The sequence below is a fragment of the Oreochromis aureus genome, linkage group 3, assembly GCF_013358895.1.
Source record: "Oreochromis aureus strain Israel breed Guangdong linkage group 3, ZZ_aureus, whole genome shotgun sequence".
NCBI classification, from domain to species: domain Eukaryota; kingdom Metazoa; phylum Chordata; class Actinopteri; order Cichliformes; family Cichlidae; genus Oreochromis; species Oreochromis aureus.
The window spans coordinates 5,794,324-5,822,103 of NC_052944.1; the positions used below are offsets into that span (position 1 = coordinate 5,794,324).

Here is a 27,780-nt window from a genome sequence, read left to right on the forward strand (position 1 = left end):
TCTCTCCCAGACCACAGACTCATAATACAAGTCAGAGCTTTATTTAAAAAAGAAAGAAAGTTGTGTTTTCAAAATTGGAGTTCAAGTTATTTTTATTTCCAATAGTGTTAACATCCTACACAGGTCATGAACAAGATTTTTTTTAAATTTTCATTGTAAGTGGGCTAAAGCAGTTAATTAAAAGTAGTCTAACAGAAATGTAAATGTTGTAATTTGATTATTTTAATACACCATGTAACTTGGATGGATTAGATGCTGGTGTGACCACGGTGCACACGTCTGATGTCGCTCACAGTGGTCCAAGGGATCGCTCAGGGAGTTTGTGTGTTCGCTCAGACACATGAAAAATTAGAGGGAACATTGGTCCTTATCTTCAACGTATGCTGCTCGGTTGTTTGTTATTTATCCCCAAGGGGCAATTAAAGTCTTCTGATTCTGATTACATGGGTAAATTCAATGGGCAAATAAAACTGAGAAGGAGGGGAGGGGACTCCCAGCAGCTTTCAACCATCGGTTGTCAGAATTGCCGCTCTCAGCCAGCTAAGTGACTGTATCTCTACATTTACTGTTGATATGTGTTGTTAACCGCTTATAATTTCAATAATTTCAATAATAATAACAGTTATAAATAATTAGTTAGTTCTTTAAAGAAAGACAGAACATCTCTGAAATAAACCCATTATTCTCTAGAATATGGTTAAAGGTTATATCTAAAAAAGCTAAGGCACAGGAAATCAGGCTGTTGACAAGAGCAGAGTTTTACATTTGCGCAACGTCTGAAGCGCCTTCTTTGGCTGCCACTGGAAATCTGCACTGACCTTAAATGGTGTCACGTAGCGACCATCAGGAGTCACATCTCCGGTCTTATTCAGCAGGTTCTCACGTGGGATTCTCACATTGTGGAACATCGCAAACCTGTTGTGAGAGAAAGACGTAAATGTTACAGTAAAGAATTGGTTACAGAGACACAACAAGACACATGAAAGAGCGAGCCATTCAGTGGATTTCTAATGTTTCTTTGTTTCTGGTGTGCAGGCAGGTCAGGCAGAGATTGTTGTTGTTGTTGTCGTTGTTGTTGTTGTCGTTGTTGTTGTTGTCGTTGTTGTTGTTGTCGTTGTTGTTGTTGTCGTTGTTGTCGTTGTCGTTGTTGTCGTCATCATCATCATTAAAAAAAAATCAATCCAAATTCAAGAAATAAAAAAGAAATGTTACCATTTCATTAAAAAACATTGCTAATTTTGAGTCTTATGGCACCAACACATTTAAAAAAAAAAGTTGGGACGGAGGCAACAAAAGACTGTAAAATTAGGTGGTACATTTTCTCAGAAAGTAAAGATTTGCAGAGGCGCACCAGTCTGCAAAAGTTGTGGAACAATTTCTGAATACTGTTAAAATAAAATAGTGAATATTATGAATATTATCATCTACAGTACAAAGTTTTATCAAAAGATTCTGGAGCAGTTTCTTTTGTTAACACTATATTAACAATCCAATATTGGATGACCGTGATCTTTAGGCCCCCAGACAGCACTGGATTATATTCTATTATTTAAAATATAGCGCAGGGCACTGAATTGGGTGATTCCCACAAAGCTGTGGTTAGTAAGTCTAGGTCATATTTTCCAAAACCAAAGAGACCTCGTGGAATAAATGGGATTTTTTTTTTTATAATTTTAACACAATTTCACAGTAATTTACCAAAAATTCTCATCACCAATATGTAGTCTGGATCAATTTTTTTATGTTTTCATTAATGTCATAAAAATCCTCATCATATGAAACAGATACAATTCTGCCAAGCTATGTAAAAATCTCTATATTTATGCCTATATTAATATATATGGTATTTAACCAAAGAAAATATTTGAATTTATTGAAAATTACCGTGTCCACACTAAATGTTTCTCATCACCTGCTCAATAAAAAGTACTGTGTCCCTTTAAACTGACCAGCAGTCCCACAATGCATCTCTTCAGAAAGAAAATCCAAAATGGACATGGGGTCAGTGGTTCCCTCTTCTCTTACTTTGTGATGTTTTTGTAATGTTACTGAATCTTCTGTTGTTATCATTACCGATATGAGATTATTCTCAATACTTTTTTAAATATAAAAAAAATATTTTTATAATTTTATAATGGAGGAGAGCAGCTGGTGGTGGTCATGTTTTAATGACCCGGGCACTTGGAGGGGTTTGTTTCCTGAGGGATGGCAGGGATGAGGAGCAGAGAGATGGTGATCATGTTGCCCTATGTGTGGGAGGGGTGTCGCTTTGTTTCTGTTTGATATTACTGTACACACGGTCTAGAGTCCTGCCCCCCCATTGGTGGAATTTTGGAAGTAGAGATTTCAAACATGGCTTATTAAAATCCCCAGCAACAATATGGAAGCCCTCTGAGTGCTCTCTCTGCTGTTTACTGATAATAAGTTGGAGGTTGTTGAGTGCTGAGCTAACAGTAGCATGGAGGGGCATGAAAACAATGGTAACTATGGCTACAGTTAGAGGCCATCTCCATTCAGTGCCAAGTCCGGTGAGCAGTGACCTTCTATAATTCTGCTGTTATGCCACCAGTCCTGAAGTACATAAGAACAGAGCCCACCACCCCTTCACTTACTGGAGTCTTTGTTACACTCCTGGCTCGGATTGACTGGTTTTTCATCACAATCCAGTCCTACCTGGGCAAACAGTTACTTATAAAAGTACCAGGTATCAGGTACCATGACCTAGTGGAAAACCCTGAAAAGACTTTAAGGACAACAACCCATGGAGTGCCCGATGGTCTTCTAATCCCGGGTGGGATACTGTGGATCCAATCCGAAGTTAAGTCTGGGTTCAGATTGAGGCCAATGTCTATCAGTTCCTGATGACTTAAAGTGATTAGTGTGATTAGCCAAATGAAAATAAAACTGAGATTGTCATTTTTGGCAACTTTAATCATATCGTTAGCACTCTGGGCCCCCTTTCCTCCTATTGTAAAACACATGTAAAAAACCTTGGTGACTACATTGATGGTTCTTTTAAATTGAATAAGCAGGTGAGTGCAGTAGTTCAGTCCTGCTTCTTTCAGTTAAGACAGCTAGCCAAGGTAAAGCCATACCTCCCGGCTAACATCTTTGAGCATGTTATTCACTTTTTTCTTACTTGCAGATTGGACTACTGCAATTCATTGTATTATGGTCTAGATCAGGCCTCCATCCATCGTCTTCAGATGGTTCAAAATGCAGCTGCTCGCCTGCTAACTGGTACCAAACGGAGAAAGCATATAACCCCAGTTTTAGCTTCTTTACACTGGCTTCCTGTCTCCTACAGGATCCAATTTAAACTTTTACTTTTTGTTTAAGATAAGATAAGATATACCTTTATTAGTCCCACAAGGGGAAAGTCACTTAATGGCGGAGCCCCTCTTTACCTGTCTGAGCTCCTCTCTGCTTATGCGCCAGGAAAAACCATGAGGTCTAGCTCAAAATTAATGCTGTCCACAGACTTGTCTCCAATCTCGTGGTGATTGAGCCTTCTCTGTGACAGGTCCCAGATTTTGGAATAGTCTCCCCCTAAATATTAGATCTGCACAAACACTTGAGCAATTTAAATCATTACTAAAGACACATTTTTATGCCCTGGCTTTTAACACACTATGACCCAAGCATTTTGGTCTTATTTTAAATAGTTTTAGTTATTGTTTTAATTCTTTTATTGTCCTATTATTGTTTTATATTGTTATTACTGTATTACATTGTTGCTTTTTAATGCCATTTTTATACTGTTAAGCACTTTGTGCAGCATCGGCTGTTTGAAATGTGCTATATAAATAAACTTGACCTTGACCTTGACTTTTGCCCTCAGAGCTTTCTGATCTTTCCCTTCCTGGGAGGCGTTCTCACTTGATATTGGCTCTCTGCAGTAGAGTATCACTTACTGTTCCTTTTACAACACATAGTGGTATTTTTGTGAACCTTATCTATGTAGCCAGTTTAATTAATAACTCATATATAACATCTTATTTCAAGTCTAATCTTCATGTGTTTTATCCTGTTCGATCACCTGCTTTTTCACAGTATTCATTCATGGTGTCTATAGGGATTCACCAGCTTAGCTTAGCTTTTAGCCAACTCACTAGCAGCATGGCATCTTCACCTGTCCCTCCTGCACTTTCCTGCTCAGTGCTCCAGATGTTTAGTTACGCCTCAGCCTCCTATAGCCTGTTTAGACTTCTTGAAGCCAGGGTAACTGAATTGGAAATTGGCCAGGTTGTTGCTCTATAAAAAAAGCCCTGTGTAAGGCTCGAACATCTTACTGTTCATCACTGGTTATAGAAAATAAGAACAATCCTCTGTTTCTCTTCAGTACTGTAGCCAGGGTAACAAAAAGTCAGAGCTCTTAACGGCTAATCTTCTTAACTATTGGGTGTCTATATTTAATACTTTTTCAGAGAAATATAATATATAATAATATAGATCCTTCTGCTCTAATGGCAATCTTTGGGGTGATACCTCAAAACATCACTCTGCCAAAGTACTATTCAGTTCTATTGCCTTTGCTTCACTCATTGCAACCATGATATGGTTTTTGGAACTCATGCCCCTTTGAACAAGTTAACTGATACCCTCGGTCCTCTTGCTTCTCATCTTTCTCACGCTGTAAGGAATCTCGGAGTGTTTTTAGATAGCTCCTTTAAATTAGAGAAGCAAGTGTCCACTGTTTTTATCAGTTACATGAAATTGCCAAAGCTAAGCCTTATCTTTCTCCAAGAGACCTAGAAACACTTATTCATGCCTTCATCACCTCTAGACTGGACTACTGCAATTTTCTCTATTTGGGTCTTCAACACTCATCTCTTCATTGCTTGCAGTTAATCCAAAATGCCGCTGCACGTCTTTTAACAGGTTTCGTACTACAGAGTCTATTCAAGCTTTTAAATCGCGTCTTAAAACTCACTTTTTTACTTTGGCTTTTAATTCGAGTTCAGTATGAGTACCATCAGGCCTGTTTTATGTTTTTATTGTTAATTAACTGTCTTCTTATCTATCTGTATTTGTTTCTAATTTATCTATATTTGTTTCTCTATTGTTTTCTCTTGTTTTTAACCGATTGTGAAGCACTTCGGTCAACTCTGTTTTTAAATGTGCTATACCCTCCTAAGACCCGAACTCTTTCATGGCATGAAGTTTTAATTTCTCTTTGCTATTTGGGCTGATTGGGACCTGATGAATGTAAAAGCAAAGAATTGTGGGATTTATTTATTTTTTTACCAGATTTTTGTTTCTGAGAAAAATGAGATCCACATTTGAGGACATTCGCTTTAAATTTTGATAGAACAGTGGCAGTATAATGTTCTCGTAAGTGGATATCAGGCCCTTGTAGAGCAAAATGTAGTATTTTGGTCTAGACAACCCAAAATGTGATGTCCACATATGTGGACGCCAGGTCCTAGGAGGATACAAATCAATTTTGAATTGAATTGGAAGCCGCCTTATACTTTTAAGATGGAAGCAGGAAGCTCCTCCCACACATGCACAGTGGCTTCCAGAGCTCATGAGGTTTTTGCATTTGGAAAAGATGAGATATACACTGGCAGATTCAACCACCAAATTTCTTAAGGCATGGTAGCCATTTCTAATGTACACGCCAAATAACTATATTTGTAAGATTTAAATGCGCCGTTGCTCACAAGTAAAATGTGAAATAATCAGCAGCTTGTTTTAATTAAAATATTTATTTCCCATAATAAGTTCAACAGGGCAGATGTACTTAAGGAACATGAGACTTCAGTTTCAGATAAATAAAGGCAAATATTGCAAACTACACAAAAGGCAGCCGCTAAAGCTTTTAAGTTTCAAAATAGAACAAACAAAACAGACTAAATTGTCAATTCCACTTAGAAACAAAATATTAATTCTAAAAACAAATCTTAGTTTGTTTTACAGAAGAACAGACAAAATTGACTAACTTTTGTCAATATCAAATAAACTGAGAACTAAAAGGAAATTCTCAATCTCTCCTTGTTGTATAGCTTAGCTTTTCAAACAGTTTTAACAGTGACAGAACACAAACTTGGAGTAATTAGGACCCTACACCACCGGGCAGAACTTGTTCCCTCTAAGCCTGAAGGGAAAAAGAAGGAACACACACATGTAAAGGAAGCACTGAAAACATGTGGTTATCCTAACTGGGCGTTCATAAAGTCAGCAAAAAGGCACAGAAAAGAAGATCGGACACCAGCGAGGGAGGATAAGAAAGACAGACGCAACAACGTTGTCATCCCCTATGTAGCCGGTGTATCAGAGAAACTCAGGAGAGTTTTCTCCAAGCACGACATCCCAGTGTACTTCAGACCCAGCAACACACTCAGACACAAACTGGTTCACCCGAAAGACAAAACTCCAAAACACAGACTGAACAACGTGGTGTATGCTGTACAGTGCAGTGAGGAATGCCCGGACCTCTACATTGGAGAGACCAAACAGCCACTTCACAAGCGCATGGCACAACATAGAAGAGCCACCTCCACGGGACAAGACTCAGCAGTCCACCTGCATCTTAAGGATAAAGGTCACTCTTTCGAGGATGCCAATGTTCACATTTTGGACAGAGAGGACAGATGGTTTGAAAGAGGAGTGAAAGAGGCCATCTATGTCCACTGTGAGCGACCATCTTTGAACAGAGGCGGTGGTTTACGACACCAACTGTCTGCCATCTATAATCCAGTTTTGAGTTCCCTCCCCAGACGCCTTAACGCCCACTCACATCCTGGGCCATCTGACCTCAGGAAATCACATGATAGGGTGGGGCCAGGTTTCACAATGAGCTCACCCGAAACCCTGGCTGATTAGGTCCCACACCCACTTTCACACCTTGGCGCATGTGATTAGAGGATCACCAGGGGGTCCTTTGTCCCTCCTTGGGGGGTTACTCCCACTGGGTTTAAATCTGGGACTCTCGGCCATTTGACCTTAGAACTGAAGAAGCTTCTCGGATGAGAGGTGAAACGTCTTCAAGCAACTCAAAGAAGTCCAGACGCTTTTCTTTGCAAACTCCTTTGACTACGATGACCTGGATGACTCCTTTGACCGCAATACATATCGTTATCGTTTTATAGTCCAGCTCTATCTGGTACCATATCTCTATATCACTATCATAGTTAACTGTACACTGAATATCCTTTATACATTTTATTTTTATATTTGTGATTGTTGTTGTTGCTGCTGTAGTTTCTTTTGTTTGTTTGTTTTTCTTCTCTTTCTGTTATCTTTTTGGTATTGTAAATATTGAACAGCAAAGTACTGTATATTCAAAGTTTTGCTATTAACATGCTGCTGTGACTGAAATTATTATTTTATTGAAAAAAAACACAAAAAAAAACGATGAAATGTACAACACAATAGGGGAGTGGAGGAAAGAGAAGGAGAACTCTACTCAGACTGAGCTCCTGGTAGATCAGTTCGCCGGTGCAGACAGCAGCATCCAGGAGGCGTTTGGGATGGGGGGGATGGGGGGGAAGGGGGGTGAGTGGGATGTGTGTATCCTGTGTTTAACTGAGAGAGTGTCCTTCCACCCGGCTGACCAAAAGTAAACAGTCCTACAGCCGACCCAGGTGGGCCTGAAGGGTGCAGCAGAGAGTCAAAACACAGCCCCGTTATCAAAGAGAAAACTTGGTTGTTTTCAGCCAGCCTCGGCCTTGGGGGCCATCCAGCAGCGACGTGGGTAGCCAGATGAAAGAAATGATGTTTGTTTGGTTTAATGCGAACAACTGCATCAAATTTTACAGCTGATCTAAATGTCGATCACTGGTCACCAGGTCTGTCAAATTCCTGTTGAAGAGCCGTGAGCTTCTCCAAGATCTTTTCCATGTTGCATTCAATAAGCACAGTCTGAGTACTCTAAATCATGGAAACCTATTACCAGAACGCATTTGAAAGCCTGGCTGCCTATGGTGTCCAAGTCCTTAGTTCTAGAGAAACCCACTGTTATGATTGAGGGTAAATACACTGCTTTTACAAAGATGTGGGGAAATGTTTTGTTGTTGTTGAAATGTAAAGAGATGAGCGATGATGAACAAATATAACTGTACTGATTTAATTTCATATTGTATTTTTGTTATTTCTATGGAAAACTCAAAAAACCCCACATGTACATAACTGTTTAATAAAAAGGTAAGAAATGGAGATGTTGATGTTAAACGACCTAAGACTAAAGAGGACACGGTTCATTACTTTTTTAAATGTATGCTTGTGTTTATATGGCACGTAAATACATTTAAAGGGTTTAGCTGTTTGTTTGTTTTTTGATGGATGTTATTTGCAGTTAAACTTTAAAACAATGCAATTTCTAAAATGACAACCAATGAACAATTCATTCTGAAAGACCTGTGTCTTTTAAATACTTATAATTGCTCATTAATAAGACAACAATATTTCTTATCTGATTACCCTATGTCAACAGATTATTTGATCACTAAAACAATCGATAGCTGCAGTCCCAGTCTGCATGCTAAAGTATCCTTGGACAAGTTGTTCTCCAATGGATTCATTGGAGTATGAATGTGTGTGAACCAGTCCATTTACCATTTACTGCACTATTTACCGGTTATCTGTAACTAAAACTATTTCTTAACTAAAGAGTTAGAAGAAGAATACAATAGAAAATTCATAAAACTCAAACCAGATCAAGACTAAGAACACAGACAAAGTAGGTCTGAGCGATATGGCCTAAAATCCATATCGCGGTGTAATTTGAAGCATGTGCGGTAATGATATATATCGCGATATATTCTTTTCTTCTGTATACCATATTTTCCACACTATATGGCGCACATCCTTTAATTTTCTCAAAAATCAACAGTGCACCTTATAATCTGGTGCGCCCCATTATGAATTCTGGTTGTGCTTACTGACTCGAATCGATTGTATGTGGTACACTGCGCTCAAAAATCTGTCAAAAATGTTTTAGTACGACTTTGGTACGCAACGAAGCCGCACCGCTTGATGGATTGTTTGAGCACTACGGCTACTGTAGTCAGGAGCCTCGCGGAGTAATCTGGGTCCTAAACTCCGTCGTCTTCAGGTCCCAAAGTCAAACAAACACTGCAGCATCACTGAGAGTTAAAAACTGTCTAAATTCTTTCATCTTTAACAATAATAATAATAATAACAATAATAATAATAATAATAATAACAATAATAATAATAATAATAGCAGCAGCATGTTCTGACTGAGGGATTTCTGACTAAATTCAAACGTACAGCTCTGCTATCACTTCCAACATAAATGAAGACAGAAAACTAAACAGCAGTGACGTTTGTAGGGTTATTGAAGTTGGGCTACCTGGTATATAATGATGTGCTACGTGATCGCTAGCTACACAGCTATGTTAGCATAGCATAAACACAGTGAAGCTGGAGGATGAACTTTTTTGATTGATTGATTGATCATACTTTATTCATCCCGAGGGAAATTGGGTTAAGGCTGCCAGCAGTGCCAGCGCCGTCTTACCCTTCTGACCATACATACATTACACAAACATCACATGGGGAAGACAGGTCAGAGGGGTATAACATGGAAAAGCACAACATGAGGAAAGATAAGGAGAAAAAAAAATAACTCCCCCCAGACTGAGCTCCAACAGGGAGATCAGTTTGAGAACAGAAAAAAAACACCTCTGCACATAGCACATGAAAAAAACTCTAATACACCAAAGAAACACATGACAAGCAACAAGGATGGGTAAAGGGTGAGAGACAGCCAATGTAGACAGTACATCCGGGCCTGCAGCATAAGCGCTGGTCTCCTTGATCCACCGTCAGCATCGGAGGGGAATAAGCGTTGAAGGCGTTTGGAGGGGGAGGGGGGATGAGTGTATATCTGCATGTGTATATATATATGTCTGTGTGCGTGTGTGTGTGTGTGTGTGTGTCCAGAGTTCAGCTGAGACAGTGTCCTTCACCCTGCCAGGCTAAGTAAACAGTCTTCCAGCCAACCCAGGTGGCCTTGTGTAGAATGGGAAGAACAGTCTACAGTCCATTATCAGGGTGTTGTTGTTCAGCTCCAGACTTGAGACCGCAGCTGGCGCCGAAGGGGTATCCGCATGAAGTGATGATGGTTTTAACTTTACTGTGAACAACTCATATGAATTTCAAAGCTGTTCTAACAGTCCGACACTGGTCTCTCAATCTCCCGTTGGAGAGCCGCGAGCTTCGCCATGATGTTATCAAACTTACGCTCCATGATGTTGTCATTCTTGTGCTCAAAGAGCTGATTCTGAGAACTCACGACCGCAGTGAGCTGCTCCAAGATGTGATCCAATTTGCGCTCAGAGGTCTTATTCCCAGCGAGCCCCTCCAGATGTAATCCAGTTTGCACTCAGAGGTCTTGTTCTGAGTATTCACGGCAGCCGTGCGGTTCTCCAAGATCTTATCCGTGCTGCACTCAATGAGCCCATTTTGAGAAACTCACGCCTCGTCCCATCGTTTCAATCCCAGCGGGCAGCCTTGTGGGGGTTTGAACAGCCGGTTCCGCTTCCTTAATTCTTTGATAAGCCAGGGCCAAGCCAGCTCCGATCAGCAAGAACCCTGTTATCATGGTTCAGAATAGGTAGATATCTTCAGCAGTCAGGCTCACCCGAGCCCAGACTTCTCGTTGAGGAAGGGGTGTCAATTGCATTCAGGGACCAGTTGATCAAATCCATAATTCCTCTTTTAGGTTTTAGAGAACAGACTGTGAGAGAGTGTTCCAGGGAAAAGTAATACAAAAAAAAAACAAAAAAAAAAACACGAGACTAGACAAGGACACAAGAAGCTAAGCAGGGAAGCTAAGGGAGAGGAGAGGAGGAGGAAAAAAAGTGCGACCGCCTTCGCCAAGAGCAAGAGATACTAAAAAGTATCCACTCGATAAAAGTTAACGTGAGGGTTCCCGATGGTTAGGGACAAATGCAATCTCATGGCAGGATGCTGTAAACCAGAGGTGTCAAACTCCAGGCCTCGAGAGCCGGTGTCCTCCAGGTTTTAGATCTGACCCTGGGTCGACACACCTGAATCAAATGATTAGTTCATTACCATTACCTCTGGACAACTTCAAGAAATCTTGAGGAGGTCATTTAGCCATTTAAATCAGCTGTGTTGGATCAAGGACACATCTAAAACCTGCAGGACACGCTTCACCCACAATGCAAGGTTAGTCATTAATATACTGCAACAACATGGGAATAGAACATCTGCGAGAGGATTCAACACTAATGAATCAATGGTACGGAAGTGGAGGAAGTGCAGTTTTTGGCTTTCCTCATATTCCAAAACGTGCTTCGTCTCTTCGCGATTACTGTCGCCCGGCATAATTTGCAGAGGATGTTGCTTCAAAACATCAAAACAGGCGCAGCTTGATGACATCATCAACATGCACTATCACGGTAGAGCAGTATAGTCAAAATCTCTTGGCCAAATTCATATAGTTTCTACCGTATATCGTTTATACCGCCCACCCCTAAGACACAGTCATACAGTCTAAATGTCAAATGTGTGGTTAAAAAGATTCATGACGATAACTGTAATGTTCCATCTGTATTGTACAGTTTTCCTGTCACTGCCCTTTCAGTAATCTGAAACACTGTGTGTCCAGCAGACCAACATTTATGTCTCTGAGTCAATTTCACTCTACCTGTTGACTGGAATAGCCAGTGAGAACATATTTCCACAACATCAAGGGCATCATGTCTTTATTTGCTCGTGTTTTCCATCTTATTTTACAAATGCAGCATTTGCAGTCACCTACCCATTATCCAGTCCATTCTGACCCAGCTTCTTCCCCATGTCTCCAACCAGCACACCAGGCAAAGCCAGCAGGGTCTTGGGATCTCTCACCTGGAGCAGAGTGATTACAGCTTAACTGGCTGTGTGTCAAATAAAACACAAATCTACACAAACATCTGAAAATAACACAGAGTATAAGATAACTACAGTATGACTTTTTTATTTGACCAACTCTGCTGATTATACATGATTTCTAACGCTTTTAGAAATCATGGTGTTCTCAAGTCTTTTCAGACAGTTATCATTTTTAAGAAATAATGAAAATGAAAATAACACACCATTTTTCTTTTATTTAAAATAAATATCTTTTGTATGCATCTTCCTTTTTGTAATGGCCGTGCAGCCCACGTTGTAGGTTATGCACAGTGCACAAGTGAGCGATAGCAGAGAGTCCAGGCAGGGTAGGGTAGGTTGACATGAGTGTCACAGAGGATTTGTGACAGAAGAATAGCAGCAAGAGTGAAAAGGAAAGGTTTATACGATGGAAGTGAGACCTGCTGACAGGATGACAAGCTGGAGGTGGCAGAGTGGAAGATAATAAGGTTTCTTTATTGAGAGTGAACAGAATGGACCAAATTAGAAATGATACAAATTTGAGGGACAGCACAGGTCAAGCATTTTGGAGACAAAATTAGACAGACATGCAAGCAATAGGAAAAGAGGAACCACAGAAAAGATTTACATGTCCTCCAGTAAAGGAAAACATGTAGAGGGCTGGTGTAACAAGAGGATGATAGGGACGGGGCGAGATGGAGGCAGATATCTGCTGTGGTGCTGAAAAAAAGTTACTTGAGGGAAAAATGATCAGGTACTAGTGATGGGCAGAGCGAGGCTTCGTGAAACACATTTGTGCTGGAAGTGTACTGAGGTTTCAAAACAATCTGAATCCCATCTCCACAGTGACACCTGCTGGCCAATTTGGTTATTGCAACCCCTTGACAATCTTATTCTGTGACACCGTAACACAGACAAGTCCAGCACAATTCCTAATAAAGCTACTTATTACACCAGACTGTCAATAATGGTGACCACCACACATTTTGGAGACATCCCCGCACAAACAAGGCAAGAAAATATTGAGCCTGTTGCAACTGTAATGAACAGGGATGGGAATTGAGAAAACCGGTTCCCAGTAGTCCGATTTCTTGGAATTGTTAGTCTGCCTATCGATCCCACTTGTCGGTTCTTGCAATCGAACTACAATCAGCTGATTTCAGTCCGCGGGTCAGAGGAGGAAAATAGCGACACAGTCTACAGCGTGGATATGGACATTTACTTTTATTGCACAAAAGGATGAGATAAACAGTAAAGTAGGAAACTGCATGCAGGACAGAAACAACCGCATTATGTTCCTAACACAACTTTGATTCTTTGCAAGCATCTGCCAATAGAGCATGCTAACGCAAAGCTAGCTAAGAACACAGAGTGAAAGCTGAATGAATGCCGAGCCCAGCAGCCATCTTTCTTTTTGCAGTCAGCTTTGAATTCTACTAAGACAAAGACCTTAGAGATGGAAGTCCTCCTGAGGAATTTGTGCTGGTGTGTGGAGTTGTAGCCTCAGGTTTATACTGTTTTGGGTTTTTTTATTTTATTGTTAGCGTTTTTACAGAGCAACTTGCAACTAATGTAACAAGTAGTATAATAAATAACTTTTTCCCAGGAGTAATTAAGTAACATACTGCATTACTTTTAAGTAAAGTGTTCTGTGAAATGTGTAACAATGGCTTTTTTAATTAACAACTCTAATCACAACAAAGAGGGGAAACACCTCAACAACCGTGGACACACATCTGACCCACAGCATGGAATTAATCTGCATGACTGTCATTTCTTTCCTGCTGCTTAGCGACAGCGGTGCCTCTCAAAACAAAGTGAACAAGAACCCAGTGAGAATCGATAAGAACAGATAAGGTATCGAACTGATAAGTGATATTGATAATGGAATCAGAATCGCTACATTCTTATCAATTCCCATCACCAGTAATGAACAGTGTGCTTCAGCAAAATGCTCCCTCTGTTAACATTTGTGTTGCTCACAATAACTCAATAAAATAAAACACAAATGATAATATTAAGTTTAACCACAGGTTTCCAGCCGTTTTAGGACTCAGTCTTTGTTTTTGTTAGCTTGCTCACAGCCCTCAAAACTTTCTAGGAGTTCATGTCATCAGGTTTCCTCTACACACTGTCAAGTAAAGCTATTAGCTGGCATGTGTTAAGTTTTATTTTAAATTAATTTAAAATTATATTTAAATGAAAAAATGTAATTTGTTTCCTTCTTTATAAAAAGAAACATTTATTTACAGGGTCTAATTCTGATCAAGTGTAACAGTCCATTTCATGCACGTCCATCAGTTAAATCATCCTCTGCTGAACCCCCCCGAAATCTAGTTCCCTCTGAGTCACGTGACCTGGATGATTTGAACCACACTTCAAGGCACTGTTTGGAAACATGAGCACTTCAGAAGCTCGACACAGTGTCAGAACAGCAGTATTGAGCTTCACATCCCTATCAGTTACTAGAAACTTAGCTGTGAGGTCCCCTATGGCTCTAAACACTGTCGGAGTTGATGGTCTTATTTCAAAAGCTACTTGACAACACAAATGCTCTTGGACTTCCTAATAGTTGCCTTGTACCTTGTGATGTAAGCAGACATTTCTTTAAAGATATTCAAATTCAGAACTCACCGGGACAACAAAAGAGTGCAGTCCGTGGCACACCTGATCAGGTGTGTAGAGCTGAGCATACACCACAGCATGGGTAGCAGTTTTTCCCAGGTTCCCCACCCAGAACTTTGCAGCCTCAAAGTCTGGAGAGTTGATCACAAACTCCTACAGAAGAGAAACAGAAATCAGATCCTTCAATTAGTCAAATGAAGAGTCAGCTATTAGAGACTTACACTGTATGACCTAAGGGGTTCTCTCTCAAATGCCCTCATAATTTTAAATTAAAATATTATTTGATTTTATTATTGACCATAAGAGCAGACTATAGCAACCTCCTGAACAGGATCCAGTAACCATCACAGTGGCAAACATCCAAGAAAGAGTCTTCAGCATGAACAGCTGGATAACACCAGGCCCTGATGATCCAAACCCACTGGCTGAAGAAGCAAACTGCACTCCATGAGCACCTGGCAGCACAAATGAACCAGCTGCTATTGGAAAAGACATGCTCAGAAGGGCTAACTAAAGGTGAAACAGCAGCTACTGGTAGACAGAGCAGTAGCCCGAGACTGTAAGACCAGACTGAGCGACCTGTGCACCGCCTGTATTGACTACAAGAAAGCCTCAATGACTCAATGCCCCACACATGGATCCTGGAATTCTTAGAACTGTACAAGGGGACCCTCAGAGCCTTCACTGGGGATGTGAAGAACAACACTAGAGGCCAACTTCAAGCTAATAGCGTATGCCACTTGTGCACGATCTACCAAGGAGATGCTCTCTCCCCACTGTTCTTCGTAAGCCTGAACCCCCTCGGTGAAGTCATCAAATCTGGCTATGGATACCGACTACGGCATGGAGTAATTGTCAGCCACCTCCTCTACATGGATGACTGTACTCCAAGAGTGAACGAGACATTGATTAACTGATCCATGCCACTAGGATCTACAGCAATGACACTGGAATGTCATTCGAACATGAGAAGTGTAGCCGGATGGTAACAAAAACAGGGAATAATCAGCTAGTCAAAGGAGGACAAGCCCGACTTTAGCATGCATGAAGGGTTTCACCCCAAAGCACCCTGAGACTACACGCTAAGGCAAAGTAAGGTTGCCATGGACTAGTGTGTGTAAAAAACACTTTTCAAGATGAAACTACAAAGATCCATGAGTACATTAGGAAGATGGCCACATCCGATTATGTGTTTAGTGAATTCCTCAGGCAGCAGAAACCCAAGAAAGATGAAGAGTAAGAAGTGGAACCATCATGAAAGAAGAGGCCCCTGCATGGCATGTACAACTGGCAGACAGAAAAAGTGGCTGATATCAAAAAATCCCCAGGAAGTGGTTCCTGTGGTGCTCTGAGCATTTGGTGCAGTAACCCCAAAAATGGGAAGTTGGCTCCAGCAGTTCCCAGGAATGACATCCAAAACCATCCAGATAAAGGCTGCCTGCAAGGTGGTGTGTGTGTGTGTGTGTGTGTGTGTGTGTGTGTGTGTGTGTGTGTGTGTGTGTGTGTGTGTGTGTGTGTGTGTGTGTGTGTGTGTGTTTGTTTTAAGAGTGTACTGACCTGAGTAGAGGGGTCATACTTGGCCGTGGTCCTCATGGCTCTGGTGTTACTGCCATGGCTCAACTCAGTCAATGCAAAGCATCCAAAGATCTATAAGCACATATGTAACTCTATCTAAATCTATACAAAGTTTTATGAACACAATAGTAGATAGTAAGCTATCGACTCCTTTCTCCTCTTAATCAGGATTCGCTGTCTTACCCTCATGTCTTCAGTGTTTTCAACATATTTCTTATGTCTGCTTGACCCTGAGTTGGCAACAGTTGCTCCAAACATCTGAAACATAAAAGGTTTTAAATCTAACTCACTGACTGAGACGATAAAAGAGAAAAACAAATAAGAACAACTATGTGAAGATATTAAACAAATGAAAGCTTTTCCCCAATTTTAAAAACTTTTAAAGATCTTTATGCAGAATACCCTTTTAGTAATGTTTTGCTAAATGTATCCTGGAGAATAATAATAGTGGCTCAATCCAAAAGCTAGAAACTTCCTAATGTTTGTGGAAATTAAAAAACAAACAAAAAACAAACAAACCACACGTTCTATGGTTTAAAATTACAGCGTTGCTTGTCGCTTGTTTTAGAGTGAAAACAGGTGTTGCTTTGCAACAATCCCAAGTCATAACCTTTCTTAACATTGCTCAGAAACACAATCTTAGTTATCTCATATAACATACACTCTGTGTGTCTGTGTGAGGACATTTTACTCTAACACAATTACCCCTAGGCTGAGGAAGAGCTTAGCAACCAAGGCCCAGTCATACATGCCCAGACAGTCTTCGAGGTACACCGCTTTCCAGGGATTGGCCATCGCCTCTTCCTTGGTGACAAAGTTGTACCGAAGCAGCTGCTTCATTCTGTGAATTTTCATATGGAGTTTTATTGTCTTTACAAAGTACCGAATTACAGAACAGAGGACACGACAGGTGCTACATAACTTCAGCTGTAGTTTACCAAGTAGATACCTCAGAAAGTTCACCTCTCTCTTTTTCTCTATGGGCACATCTTCACCAGGCTGACGGGCAAACAGAGGGTCGTTCTCCAGTGTCTTGAACACATGTTGCTATAATGTGGAAATGAGCAGACAGTGTAAGACAAAGTGAAATCCATTTGACAAAATGCTTACTTACGAGTTAATAGTTGATAGCCACGGCTTAATGGAAAAAAAATATGAACATTAAAAGAGGTGAAATGTCTCCATGTAATCTTGTTTGCATGACATTCATTGTATAATACAGTTATTTAGGATGAAAAATGTCAATATCACAAAGTTAAAACTAAGCTGATAGCTGCTTGAGCTTTCATAAATTAAAAGTATTTGTTGCATAATTCTGCAGATGAAAGTTGAGCCCTGTGAGCTCTTAAAACATCCAGCGTTTGAAGAAGAGCTGCAAGAAGCTAAAGTGTTAGCCAAAGAGGTTTACGAGCGGTACAGATGTAGCACATTCAAAGGTTGTTCTTGAGCCTGGAAATGGTAACAAGAACGTACAAGAATCCCACATTTATCTTAATATCAACTTATCCTTTATGTTAAGATTTTATTTTGGACAACTTACTTTAGGAACACTAAGGAATACTTCAAAGAACCTCCTTAATGCCATGGACACATGTTCCGTAGAGGAAGCAGAGTCTGGGGACGAGGGGGGCGACTCATCCTTCAGTAGGGGTGAGGTCACTGAGGTAGTTAAACAAATGCTTAGTGGCAGAGCTCCCGGGGTGGATGAGGTTCACTGAGGTTCCTGAAGGTTCTGGATGTTGTAGAGCTGTCTTGGTTAACACACCTCTCCAATATTGTGTGGAGATACGGGGCGGTTCCTGAGGCGACAGTTCCCATTGGCAGGGAGGGAGACCGAAGGGTGTGCTCCAACTATAGTGGGACCAGTTCATAATTTGAATGGAAGAAGCAAAATGTTCCACTTGGGTGGTCTCAGAATCTTGTCTGGCTTTTCACCGGATTCCCACTCCAGGTCAGGGACGAGTTGCTGCCCCAAGTAGAAGAGTTTAAGTATCTCAGGGTCTTGTTCACGAGTGAGGGGAGCAGGGGATCAACAGACGCAGTGGTGCTGCAGCTGGAGTGATGCAGACCCAGCCCAGGATAAGCAGAGGAAATTGGATAGATGGATGGACTACTCAATTTAAATATTTCATTTCTATATTCATCCACCAGTTGGCACCACTTTTTACTAAAGTAGGCAGTAATTTCACTTTACTGTTTTCTGTTTGCTATTGAAATTAGAAGTGTGTGTCACTTTTTATATTGCATAATAGTGAGAGAGTGTGTGTGTGTGTGTGTGTGTGTGTGTGTGTGTGTGTGTGATGTTTAACTTCAAATCTTCCTTCATAGAAGGCCACACTCTGTGTTATAAACCATCTGAATAATGATAAACAGTGAGTAACCTTTCAATGCTTCAAAGATATCTCGGCAGTAAGAATCAAAAGCAACAGCAGGAAGAAGAAACACGAGAAGCTGGAGAAGTACCAAGCGCTCAGAGAAGAGCTCGAGAAGATGTGGAGGGTGAAGGTAACGGTGGTCCCAGTGGTAATCGGACCAGTCGGTGCAGTGACCCTCAAGCTAGGCGAGTGGCCCCAGCATCTCTCAGGAACAACATCAGATATCTCTGTCCACAAGATAAGATACTGAACCGGACCTGCAAGCTGCGTGTGTGTGTGTGTGCGTGTGTGTGTGTGTAGGTGTGTGTGTGTGTGTGTTGGTCAATAGCTCAGAAGCAGAATCATGGAGAGGTGTGATGGTTTATTCTAAGAGAAGTGAAAATGCAATAATTAAAGGTAAGGATGTAAATATATCATCCTGTCGATGCTCTAAGTGAAAATCTCTTGACGTGTTCTCAGTGGCAAGTAAATACAACAGTTTAGACTTCCCATATAATTTTCCTGATCTTACGCTAATGGTGTTTAATGCACAATGCCATGAGTCCAGCCTGTGATGTTACCTTGAATAGATATATATCCTCTCCATCTATAAAGCGGACCATGTCCTTCCAGTTGAAGGAGGCTTTGTTCCTGTAGACATTGAGTGGGCCGCTGGGGAGGTCAGCCACGTTATGGTTCATCATGTTTTAAGGCACTGTGCACTCTGAAGATACAACACAAAAAAAATGGGACAGTAAATGCAAATGAACAGAACTGGTCCTAGCACTGGACCCTGTGAAACTCCATAACTGAGCTCAGTGTGCGACACAGACTGTCTGGTTACAAGAAGAAATAGAAGTCTGTTAGATAGAAACCACTGCAGTCCAGAATCTTTAATGCTCACAGCATACTTTAATGTGTGTAATGAAATGTTATGGTCAACAGTATTGAATGCTGCAGTGAGGTCTAGCAGGACAAGCACAGAGATGAGTCCAGTGTCAGAGGCCTTACTAAGAGTTACTGTGCTGTGATGAAAGCTGACTGAAGCGCAGGATCAGATATTTCTTTTAAGAAAGTGTGCAAGTCAGATTAAATGCATTAATGTACACATTTTAGTGGCCTTGAAGATTATTCAATAACATATAAATGTAATGCTGGGTTAAAAATTGTGCATTAATACCTGACAACTAAACTGCACACACGCTTAATTTAAAGTTTAATTTTAATTACAAGTTATTTCTTCGTTGATTTAGTAACACTATGTAGGTGCAGGTCAGTCACCCATGGGGAGGCCTACAGTGTTATTCATTGATTGTCCGTTTGCACAGTCTGATTGTAGATTTGACCAAACTCTATAGCAAAGGTTTTACAGCTAGCATATCAACAATGACTACTGCACTTCAAATATGCTCTTTAGTATCGATATAGGACGTACAGACGTACTTGGTTACGGCTCAAGAACATCACCGACGATCAACGACCAGTGTGACCTTTATACCTTTTTTGTAACCTTATCAGCTGTCAAATGCAGACCAAAGTTCAAAGCTAACAGTCTGTGGACCCGCTAATGCACGTGAAGAAGCTCCACAGCGTTGTTCTCAGCGTCACCTGTTGTGGACTGGCAGGTGTGCAAAACCGGAGAACTGACTAAAGGAAATCTTGAAGGTTGATTCTGTTCATCTGGACGTTTTCATTGGGAGAAACGTTTAGTCACGCATCCAGGTAAGTCCTTCGGTCTGAGCTGACTGCAGGTTTCCCCAACATTATAAAAGTAAAGTCTTCACTTGAATAAGCCTTTAGGTGCATACGTCACGTCACGTCACGTCACGTCTCATATCTTACCGAACGCTGCGGTTGTCACGCCGGACTGCTGCTGGCTTCTCTGTCAGTTTCCCAACTGAACTGTGAGCTACGCGTAAGAAGGTAAGTAGGAAAAATGACGCTTCCTAACAGTGACGACAACACTTCCTCTCTGTATCCTTCAGAATAAAAGTATCCTCTACACTTAATCTCAGCGCAGTGAGAAGTAACATCATTTGTTACATTTTAGGAAATCCATACGGAATCACGTGATCACATCACTTATTACCAACGCTGATGTTACACTGATGTAACACATGTAATACTCGGTAAAATATCACTTTATACGTTTTTTATTAGTCTAATCTATTTTATGATGGTGTTTGATAGGTTTGGGTAAACTTGTAATGCAATATTTAAACTGGGAAACTGTCTTACACAGCACACCACAAACATACAACATATTGAGTTTCGCGAGAACATTACCCCAAACCCAAACCCTACAAGTCCCTTTCCTCCCCCTCCCCACCCCCACCCTCCTTACCAACACATATATGCTTTGCACCATAACCACAACATTCCAATGACACCACAGGTTAACGTCATGAATAAGGAGAGAGGTACAATAGGTCAGTGCTTTAAAACAAAAAGAAGAAAATTACATTAACTCGCCTATTGCACATTCCCGAGTAACCTTTTGGTCTGTTTGGGTAATCTTATTTTGAAAAGTCTCCAGAAGCATTCTGTCTGAAGGCTATTCTGAAATACATTTCGAATATTACTTTGAAGGATATTATTACTTGCTTTGAACGTCACCTGTGTGGATTTAAATTGTATCAAATCCATGAATTTAATAACTTGTAAGTTTAAAAAATGATTATTTGTGCGTTCACGAAATCAAACATTATGTATAATTCTTATTGCTCTTTTTTGCATTGTGTATATTTTTTGTAGAGAACTCTTCTAAGTGTTGTCACAGATTCCAACACAATAATTTACAGTGTGCAGTAAGGTGTGTGCAATGTTTTATTGTTCAGGATGTGCTTTGTTTTTTCCAAAGTCCCTGTGGTTTTTGCCATATTGTTACATAGTGTTTGATATACACTGCCGGTCAAAAGTTTGGACACACCTTCTCATTTAATGGTTTTTCTGTATTTTCATGAATATTTACATTGTAGATTCTCGCTGAAGGCAGCAAAACTATGAATAAACACATGTGGAATTCTGTAGTAAACAAAAAAGTGTGAAATAACTCGTGTTTTATATTTCAGATCCTTTGCTTTGATTCCTGCTTTGCTCACTCTTGGCCTTCTCTCCATGAGCTTCATGAGGTCGTCACCTGAAATGGTTTCCAACAGTCTTGAAGGAGTTCCCAGAGATGCTGAGCACTTGTTGGTCCTTTGCCTTCACTCTGCGCTCCATCTCATCCCAAACCATCTCTGTTGGGCCTACCGTGGCTCAGGGGATTGGGAAGCTCATCTGTAACCAGAAGGTTGCCGGTTCGATCCCCTTGCTCTCTCTGTCCTGGTCGTTGTGTCCTTGGGCAAGACACTTTACCCTACTGGTGTTGGCCAGATGGCGTGATATGGCAGCCTCGCCTCTGTCAGTCTGCCCCAGGGCAGCTGTGGCTACAACTGTAGCTTGCCTCCACCAGTGAGTGAATGAATAGTGGAATTGTTAAGCCCTTTGGGTGCCTAGAAAAGCGCTATATAAATGCAATCCATTATTTACTACGTTTTTGTTCCAGCTCTATTAAACTTCAGTTCAGTATTTCACTAGTGTTTCTGAGTTTGTTGTATATAGTTCTTTGTTGATTATGTTATTTTATTTTTTTGTGTCCAGTTTATTCTATTCTTGTCTCTATATTTCTTTACCTTCTAACTCCCCAGCCTGCCTGGTCTCTCCATGTCCTGTCCAAGGTTGTCTGGTTTCCCTGGCTGGTAAAGTTTTTCATCTTTATTTCTGGGGTGAACTAAAGATGAAAGAGTCCTGGGGTGGCTGTAGCTCCTGCTAACTGATGCATAGTTGTCCAGTTGGTGGCACATATAGTGAGGTGGGCTACCAATCCCTCTGTATTCATCATGCAATGTATTCAGCTTGGATAGTTCCTCTTGAATAGTGCTAACATGTCCTTGTAGGATCTTACTGGGATGTTTAACGCCAGCTTTGTTAGAGCCTTCGAGCATTCATAAAGACTGTGAAAGCAAAGCAGAAGCCCACCTTTTCCTTTATGCAAGTCTTCCTCCTCTGCAAGACAGCTCAGATTATGCTGCTCCTCGTGCAACCTTGTCCATCTGCCATGCTCTACTGCTACTACTACTTATGATTGAGTGTCTTTACTTGACATTTTGAACTATTCTTTACACAGTTTTCTGTAGTTCATAACAGTTAATAACATTTCCTAAAACACCCAGGAAAAAAACAGATTAGGTGTCCATCTTTCAATCAACACAACTCAAGCATTTTAAAGGCTTGAACACATCTTACAGCCAGTTGTGGTGTTTACAGCAACACGTCCATAAAATGGCATAGAAAAATACCCTAAATGTTCCTTTAAACACCAACTTACTAAAGTGTAAACAAGTTATTAACTTTACCTTTCTTCAGTGAAAATGAATGAAACTCAAATTTCAATAAATGAAATATTTCTACATATCTTCATATTTTGTCAGTGTTATTGTTATTAGGGAATACAGAGTCCCTTGTAGTTTTTCAGTCTTTGTCTTACTCTTCAGAGGACAAATGTCAGTGTCTGTCTTATAGATTTCTTCATAACATACTGTTAGACGTGTGTCTTTAATGCTAAAGAGTGTCTTATCTGTGATTGTCATCTTGACAATCGGGCGCGTGCAGGTTACAGAAACTTCAGCAGGTCCAAGTTCAATTATCAGTATCAGAAATACATGACACCAGGATTTTCCAGTTACTGATTAATTTAATCGCTGCCTGGCACTTTAACATCACTGTCATCAAACTGTGCAAAATGCATCATATTGTACAAACAAGCATGCATCACATCATACAGACGGCACAAATTAAACTATAAATGTGTGCAACACTAAAACATGCCCCCAGGCAACACAAAATGTAAACATATTTACATTTTCTCATGTAGTGTTAACACAAAAAATTATTATTCATAAAAATAGGCTTACTGAAAATTGTATTTAAACAAAACAGACATGCAATAATGTCATAATAATTATGGCAGTTAAAAATATACAAAATCGCTGGGGGAAATGGGGCTCCAGAGGTAAAGGGAGGCAATCCAGGGAAGGTCTGAACACAGGAAACAACAAAGAAAGTTCCTTTAAGGCAAATATACAGGCTAAGGTTCCAAGTAATGTCTACCCAGAATGAGTGTCACTCAGGAGCAGACAACACCAAACGATCACAGAAAGACAGGAAAGATAGAAACTGAAGCGGAGAGAAAGAGAGAAGACAAAACCTAGCAACATCAGCTCGGGAGAACTGAGGCAGCATGACAGATTACATTTAGTTGAACAAGTCTCAGCAAAGGACTATAGCAAGTATACTTTGAAAGAACTATAGAACATTCTCTGAAAGACTGTATTGCTCTAATGAATATATTTCTATAGTTTATTGCCGAGAAAAAAAAAGGTCTCTGATTATTCTGTGCGTTTACTGCTCATGTAACCTAAAGTTCAAAAGGGTAAATTCATCATTTGTCAAATAACTCAGAGTTTGTGCTGGATGATGAACCTTGGTAAGACTGCCCCTCATTCTTTGCTGTTGACTCACCTCTGCAATTCAATTTCATTTTTATGCTACCAAATTTACAACAGCAGCAGCAAAAGAATCAACATCATTTATTGATGAACAGAATTTAGATATATAACAATATAGATAACAGACTCCCATGGCCCGTCTCAACAGAACGGAGCTCCAGCTGTGAAAGGAATTAGAGCAGGATCCCCCCGAGCCTAGATGCTGGTGGTGGAGATGAAGGTGGCTTGAATGGAGCTTGAGTGATGAGAGGTGGAGATGAGGTGGATTGGACAAAATGCGTCTGCCAAAGACAGATGCACAGTAAGATCTCAAGTACACAGCATGAATGCTGATTGGCCTGGAGAAGGTGATTAGCCTAGACACACAAACAGCTTGACACTGTGGGAAAGTCAAGGTGATAAACCTTAGATTTAGCCAGCAGCACCTGAGAGCGGACAGATGTAGGCCATAAATCTTCCTAATTGAATTTACACATAAGACTCATATATGTTTGTCATACTTTTGGGGACAAGCCATCCAAAAGCCACTTAGAGCAGCCTTCATGTCACCAGCGGCCTGGATGTCAATCTTCCAGTGGCATGACAGTGCATGGAGTGATGAACAGCTTGGCAGCCTCACAAATATGAATAAAATATCACAATTGCCCCCTAGTGGCTTGCTGCAGTACAGGTATGATTCTTTTAACACTGACAAAGGCTGAGAAATAACTTAAATTTGGAAGGATGCAATCAAGAACGGGAGCAAAGCACCTTCATGCTTAACAAGAAGGAAACCAACATCAGTGTGATGAAATGAGTCAATGGAGTCCTAAAACATAAAAGTATAATCATGATATTACTACTAAAGCCCATTTATAAGTTCAACAACATAGTGGGGCCAGAGGAGGAGCACACAAAGGCACATGAAGAAAGCTGTACATTAGTTAGAAATCCTGAAGGAAAGTAAACAGACAGACTTTTTTTTTTTTAATCTGTGTAGTGTCATCTGGTTCTGTAGTATAGTGGCTATCACATCTGCTTTACACGCTGAAGGTCCTGGGTTCAATCCCCAGCAGTACCACAACTATTACCTTAACAAATCAGAGGCCAGCCTTTGTAGCAGGGGTGTCAAACTCCAGTCCTCGAGGGCTGCTGTCCTGCAACTTTTCCATGTGTCCCTGTTGCAACACACCTGAATAAAATTAGTGCCAGTAGGTCCTTAACAAGAGTTTAGAACCTGACTGCATGCTGAAGTGGCAACCCCTAACCCTACTCAAGTAAGTGTTTGGAAAAGTGTGCTTTTATTGCACCATGTTCATTCACTCATGAGCTGCTGTAACATGAATCAAAGGGCTGAATTGCCACCTCAGCATTCAGTCAAGTTCTAAACTCTTGTTAAGGACCTACGGCAATAATTTTATTCAGGTGTGTGCAACAGGGACACATGGAAAAGTTGCAGGACAGCGGCCCTCGAGGACTGGAGTTTGACACCCCTGCGAGGAAGCCCATTCCCGCTGCTTGTATCCGCAATCTGATTCTTTCGGTCACTACCCACAGTTCCTGACCATAAGGGACTGTAGGGACGTAAATCGGGAGCTTCGCTTTTACACTCATCTCTCTTCACCACAACGGACCAGTACAGCATTCGCATCACTGCAGCTGTAGCCCCCCTCCGTCTGTCAATCTCCCACTCCCCTCTCCCGTCACTTGTGAACAAGACCCCGAGATACTTAAACTCCTCCACTTGGGGCAGGAAGTCGTCCCTGACTGAGTGGGCACTCCACCCTTTTCAGGCTGAGGACCATGGCCTCAGATTTGGCTTCATTCCTGCCGCTTCACACTCAGCTGTGAACCGTTCCAAAGTGAGCAGGAGGCCATCACCTGATGAAGCCAACAGAACCACATCATCCATGAAAGCAGAGAAGAGATTCTGAGACCTCAATTCAATTCAATTCAATTCAATTCAATTCAATTCAATTTTATTGAAAGTCGCCTCAAGGCGCTTCATAAGACCTGGATGTTGACATTTGTTTCTCCTTTTTAATTACACCATAATCATTACATTTCACGACATATCACTATAAACACAGGACCTAAGGGGGCAGAAGCACTACCCAGAGGCAGGTGGGCAGGGCTGCCGAGGCAGTCCCAATCCAACACATGCACCCAACAGCCCATTTTTGACATGGAAAAGCGGGGAGGGGAGCAGACTGGTCTTCTTACCCCCCACGTCCTGGGATCGCTGCCTGCTATGTCTGTCCGTCCACACTTCAGAGGGTGGGGTAGACTCAGTGAGATTATGGAGGTCCTCACAGTATTCCTTCCACCTCCTGACTATATTCTCAGTTGAAGTCAGCAGCACTCCACCCGCACTATGCACTGTGTGAGCAGAGCACCGCTTTCCATCCCTGAGTTGCCTGACGTTTTGCCAGAATGGCTTTAAGGCAGTCTGAACTTTTTCCTTGGCCTCACCAAACTCCTCCCACACCCAAGTTTTTGCTTCAGCCACTGCCTGAGCCGCATTCTGCTAAGCTGCCAGTACCCATCAGCTACCGCTGAAGACCTGTAGGCTCACGAAGCCTGATTCAATGCTCTCCTCAGCTTGATGGCTCCGTTCTCTGGTGTCCACCATCTGGTTCAGGGGTTACCACTACGACAGGAGCTGAGGGTAGCAGTCTCAGCAATGGAGGTGCTGAATATGGCCGTTCAGACTCAGTCTCCCCAGCCTCCATAAAAATACCACCAAAGCTCTTCAGGCCTCTGCCAGGCGTTCCCAGCAGAGGCCTGCCATAGGTTTGGACGTGCCACGTCTGTCCAGCGTCGTCCCTGCCACCCGATCCCACTCACCACGAGGTGGTGATCAGTTGACAGCTCCGCCCTTCTCTTCACCCAAATGTCCACGACATATGACAGCAGATCTGATAATATGATCCCACCCTTATGTTCAAACATGGAGTTCATTATGGTCAAACTGTAGTTTCCATAGAAGTCCAATAACAGAGTGTGAAAGACGCACGACAGACACGACCGCTCGCTCATGCTTTTCAGCATACTTTTACTAACCATGGTTGCTGTTACACACAACACGGCTGTAGCTCTGCAGCTCACTGCCGCACACATACCAACAACCACCACAACAGTCAGTCAGCACAGACTTTAAGCCGGCGAAGTGTGATTGCACATGCCGTTTCTATTGTAAAGCACCTTGGTGTACTGCTGGTTTTTTAAATGTGCTATATAAATAAAGTTGTATTGTATTGTATCATGCCGTGCAGGTGAGTCCGCCTCCCCTGCAGCGGCACCGCAGACCACGCCCTGCCACACAGAGCACTGCTCCAGTTCAGATCAGGTCGGCCGTTCCTCCCAGTCACGCCCCTCCAGGTCCGATCCGATGCTGAGAGGAGAGAGGTTGGGGAGAGAATGGGCTTTGGCCACGACACAGTTATCTCTGTTCCTTGTAGATACACTGAATAGGAAAGGAGGCAAATCCTTGGAAGTTGTAATCCAGTAGAAAACTCCTTTGAGGTTATACGCCAACATGGCAACAATGAGCAGAGACGAATATAAAACTACTGTGTGAGTCCACAGTGTTCGGGTGATGGCTGCTCCTCCAGCAATTCTTGCTGTAATTTCCAGCTGTGGAGTCCCAGGGCAGATCTTATGTTCTCTTCCTCATGTAAGGAACTAAAGGAAAAAGAAACCCCAAATGTTCCCAGGCATATTCTTTTATACTCATTTGCCCATATCTATCCTCGTCTCCCTCCTCCCCTCTTTCTCTCTGAAAGTCACATCTCCTGAGACGACAATCACCCAATGTCCAGACCCTATTATCCTCCCTCTCTGACTTT

General features: G+C 41.5%; 1 protein-coding gene and 1 non-coding gene across 3 annotated transcripts in view; one reads left to right on the forward strand and one right to left on the reverse strand.

Moving 5' to 3' along the window:
• The window catches only part of acox3 (acyl-CoA oxidase 3, pristanoyl), a 36,748-nt gene extending 16,244 nt beyond the window's left edge, over positions 1–20,504 (reverse strand). Inside the window, exons 1-9 of one of the 2 annotated variants that reach the window (XM_031740925.2) lie at positions 20,247–20,504; positions 18,986–19,128; positions 17,000–17,097; positions 16,756–16,891; positions 16,234–16,308; positions 16,033–16,122; positions 14,485–14,628; positions 11,759–11,847; positions 819–915 (exon numbers count right to left, since the gene is read on the reverse strand). In XM_031740925.2, the coding sequence (XP_031596785.1) occupies positions 819–915; positions 11,759–11,847; positions 14,485–14,628; positions 16,033–16,122; positions 16,234–16,308; positions 16,756–16,891; positions 17,000–17,097; positions 18,986–19,108 (852 nt within the window). In that variant the 5' untranslated portion in view covers positions 19,109–19,128; positions 20,247–20,504. Of the gene's footprint in view, positions 1–818; positions 916–11,758; positions 11,848–14,484; positions 14,629–16,032; positions 16,123–16,233; positions 16,309–16,755; positions 16,892–16,999; positions 17,098–18,985; positions 19,129–19,847; positions 20,221–20,246 lie in introns of those variants that run through there. The other variant, XM_031740926.2, reaches the window with a different exon arrangement.
• A 4,436-nt stretch (positions 20,505–24,940) lies between these two features.
• On the forward strand, positions 24,941–25,013 carry trnav-uac. The gene has a single exon. It is a non-coding gene; the product is annotated as a tRNA-Val (tRNA).
• The last annotated feature ends 2,767 nt before the right edge of the window (positions 25,014–27,780 follow it).